This window comes from Brassica napus, chromosome A2, assembly GCF_020379485.1.
Source record: "Brassica napus cultivar Da-Ae chromosome A2, Da-Ae, whole genome shotgun sequence".
NCBI classification, from domain to species: domain Eukaryota; kingdom Viridiplantae; phylum Streptophyta; class Magnoliopsida; order Brassicales; family Brassicaceae; genus Brassica; species Brassica napus.
The window spans coordinates 7,359,138-7,363,233 of NC_063435.1; the positions used below are offsets into that span (position 1 = coordinate 7,359,138).

The 4,096-nt window shown below is 33.5% G+C and overlaps 1 protein-coding gene across 1 annotated transcript; it reads left to right on the forward strand.

Moving 5' to 3' along the window:
* Nucleotides 1-665: 665 nt before the first annotated feature.
* On the forward strand, nucleotides 666-2,844 carry LOC111213946 (gibberellin 20-oxidase-like protein). The gene is made up of 2 exons (XM_022715789.2): nucleotides 666-1,197; nucleotides 2,115-2,844. Exons 1-2 carry the CDS (start codon nucleotides 866-868, stop codon nucleotides 2,749-2,751), a joined length of 969 nt encoding a protein of 322 aa, XP_022571510.2. The 5' UTR covers nucleotides 666-865; the 3' UTR covers nucleotides 2,752-2,844.
* Nucleotides 2,845-4,096: the final 1,252 nt, after the last annotated feature.

Below are 4,096 nucleotides of genomic sequence, written 5' to 3' on the forward strand. Positions count from 1 at the left end.
CACCACTCTTCTGCCTTATTTTTGTAACGAATGAACACAGCTATTTCTTTTTGTTGTTCAGTTTATAAATTAGAAGACCGATAATAATCTAGGTTTAGATTTTATGTGCATAAATATTCCATTTTCGAAATATAAATCTATGCTATTATAAAAATATTCATCATTAAATCAATTTGATTACAAAATTTATCCGCAGTAAAAGAGCATTCATTATTTATATTTTATGGTAATAACTCCCAAGACATCTACAGTTGTGGTTTTCCTCTAACTTTTTTGTAATGTGATCGTTTTAATTAGGGTTGAAAATCTAACCTAATACCTACATGTTCTACGGTGGTGATGGATTCTTATTTTCTCACGCAAGCAGTGGTGTAACTATTTTCAAAATTGTAATGTTTATTCCCCTAAATTTAGCGATAAATAACCCACTAAAATGGTCGAATAAGAATCTCACCATTCGCAATCCTCTTTAGGACCAAACATCTTAAAATGTAGAAATAGTTAGAACAAAAAGATGTTAGTTGGTTTAAATTATTGCAATGACGACAAAGATTAATTAGCATCCAGAGTTTCTGACTATTACACGAAATAAATACTAGATTTATATGTAAGAGTTCAACCAAAATATATAAGAATTGTATAGTGGAAATAATATTATAAACTTAATACAGAAAAATATTTCTTCTAATCAACCAGCTACCTCGACACACACACATATATATATACACGCAAATAAAAACCTATTTGAATCACCAAACGAAAGTTACGAAACTAAGTTGTATACTTGTATCACAACATAAAGATGCAACATATATAAAAATATTCATTACCATACATCAATCATAATCATTATTTCAGGTAACTGATGTCTGTGGAACTTCCGGTGTTTGACATCTCAAAGCCTCTAAACGAGTCATCGCTGACGTCGCTACAAGATGCTTGTAAGGAGTGGGGTTTCTTCTACGTGACAAACCATGGCATCTCCGGCGATATGTACAAGAAACTCCGTCAATTCTCCGGTGGAATTTTCGGGCTCAAAGACGAGGAGAAGATGAAGATGGGAGCATCTAATTATACTCCTCGTTTCATTGCATCTCCTTTCTTCGAGAGCCTCCGTGTCTCCGGTCCCGATTTCTATGCTTCGGCCAAGTCTTCCATCGATGCTTTTTCCGACCAAGCTACCGATGAGGAGTTCAGGTATGCATATATATATACATTATTACATGTGTATATATAAAATTAAAACCTGCAGATGCTTGTTGACATTTTCTTTGACAACCCTCAAAACGATGTCATTTAATGAGTTGAATTAAAGTCTTTCAATATTTTGAAAATTGTAGAAACCATGATTAAGCTGCCTTCTCAACCAATTTACATGCAATCCACCTTTTGATTAATATTGTTCATATTTTAGTAGTACCATTTTTAAGAAGTGGCCAAGGGGCAGATTGTAATTTCTAGAGTTTATGTTAATGTGTTTACATTTAGGTAGCTTAGTGTATACTAGAGATGTTCATGCAGTGTTTTTTTTTCATCAGAACATCAATTCACGAATACCATTGAACGAAATGCACCACAGTATATTTGTTTTTCAATGACTAGGAATTTGTGATTTAGTAGAACGAACATCCGGTTAGGGCAGTGCCCAAACTACGAAATTAAATTAAAAGTAAATATATTCCAACAGAATTTGAACATGTAATCTCGAAAATCCTTATTTAGTAATTTAAGAGTTTTAACCATTATGTCAATTCGTTGTTGATGCTGAAATGCATCAATTAATAAATAGTAGAACGATTTCGTGATAATAAGATTGTCAAACAAAAGACAAATCTGATTCCAAATGTATTGGTTACTCTTTATTTGATTAGTGCGCATTGCATATTTGAATTCTCTTTAATCAAGCATTTAATGCAAGCACTAATATATTCCTTTTGTCTTTGTATAATACTTGTACATAAAATACAAAAGGAGGTGAAAGTTGGATGTTGTGATGCTTTGATCTATCACAAAGTTAAAAGATTATTAGATCTTGACAACAAAACCAAATTTGTGATTAATTTGATTTGTGTTTCCTAATCGTTTTTGTTATTATTATTTTATTTTTTAAAAAGCGAGTTGATGAAAGAATATGGAGAAAAGATGACGGAACTATGCGAGAAAATACTGAAAGCTATACTCTCTAGCTTTGGAGAGGATCTTCATCACAAATATTACAAGTCTGAGTTTGGAAACTGCCATGGCTACTTCAGGATCAACAACTACACAATCCCTTTAGAACAAGATCATCAAGAAGACAATGTTGACTTGTTAGAAGGGCTGGGAATGCACACTGACATGAGCTGCATCACTATCGTTGATCAAGACGACATTGGAGGTCTTCAAGTCAGAACCAGAGACGGGCTTGGTCTCATGGATATTAACCCTAAAGACGAGGCTTTAGTCGTCAACGTCGGAGATTTATTACACGCTTGGACCAACGGACGGCTGAGATCGTCCCAACACAGGGTTGTGTTGAAACGTCATAGTTTCGTGGATAACAGATTCTCCCTTGCTTTCTTCTGGTGCTTTGAGGATCAGAAAGTCGTGTTTGCCCCTGACGAAGTTGTTGGAGGTGGTGAAGGTGGGAGGGTATTTCGGTCATTTAAATGTGGGGATTATTTGAGGTTCAGGGAGAATATTGAGAAAGGGAAGTTCGAGAAGGTTGGGCACACGGTCGAAGACTTTGCACGAACTGAGGACCGTAATTAATTTTTTTTTTGTTTTGTTTTATATTATTGAAAGTTAATAACTTGTTGTCTAAAATATATTCCCTCCATTCTCGAATAAATTCTTCTTTAAATATTTACGTATATTAAAATTATTAAAAATATATACAATTAAATTTATTATTTATTTTACTATGTATTTTCTAATAAATATCAACCAATATTATTTAACCAATTCAAATAGGATATTAGAAGTTCAGGAAATAAGTTGATATCCTTTAAGCAAAAAGTAAAATCCGGTAGAATGACTAGGGGAAGCTTGCCTTTAGATGTTACTATCAGGTCGAACTCCACTTTACCTAATGTTGAGTACAACTTTGAAGTTTAGAGTTGCGTTTGACAAGATAGAGGAAGAGGATAAATTGTACACCGATTACTTTTTAGAATTAACCGAAGGTATAAAGAGATGCTTAACGAGATTGGAGTAAAAGACAATCGGGACGAGCTGCATATATACTTGAAATAAGGAGTTAAGAATCCAGATTTGATGTCTGGTGTAGAGTATGATGTCTTCTCGTTTTGGAAGCGGAACTGTACCAAGTTCCTAATTCTCTAACAGATTGCAAAGGATGTCTTTGCACTGCAGGTTTTTTCTGTTGCATCCGAGAATGTTTTCAGTACAGATGGAAGGATCATAAGCCCATCTTGAAGCTGCCTTACTCACTTCATGGTTGAAATATTGATGTGTACTAAATAATAGCTTAAGCATGACATTCATTGTGAATGAAGTTTTTTTAGCTATGCATTACACACCTCATGTGGATTTAGCTTTCAACAGCATGCTTACTAATGCACAAATCCTTGAAAACATCAAAAAATTAGAAAAGACTGAGAGAGGTATATCATCTTCTATCTTACAAGTTCTAACGTTTAGCTTTTTATTTTGTTTGTGTATTAGTTTGTTTTGTTCTATCCTTGCATTAGAATATGCTATATGACATCAAGAGCCTATTCTCTTCTAAGGTATTGCACTAAAAAACCCTTAGTTTACAATGATTCGCTTCTGTTTTAGTTTCTTTTGACCTGATTTTCAAACTTTTCTTTGGCAGGAGTAGTACGTTCCACATCACTACATCATGATTGTCGAGCTCAAGATTGTTCCAATGTCTCTCACTTTAATTGTCGTGTGTTAGTTTTGTTTGTTGTTTTGTTTATGTCATTCAGTTTCAAAACTTTTAAGTGTTGCTATTTTCATTGTCGTATGTTGCTATTTTCAGTTTAAAACCTTTGTACTCAATTTCACTTTCAAGAGTAATTTTCAATTATGCGTTTCTGTTTCTTATGATTTGCTGTTTTTTTATTTTTGAATTTTACTTCAGTATAATCCG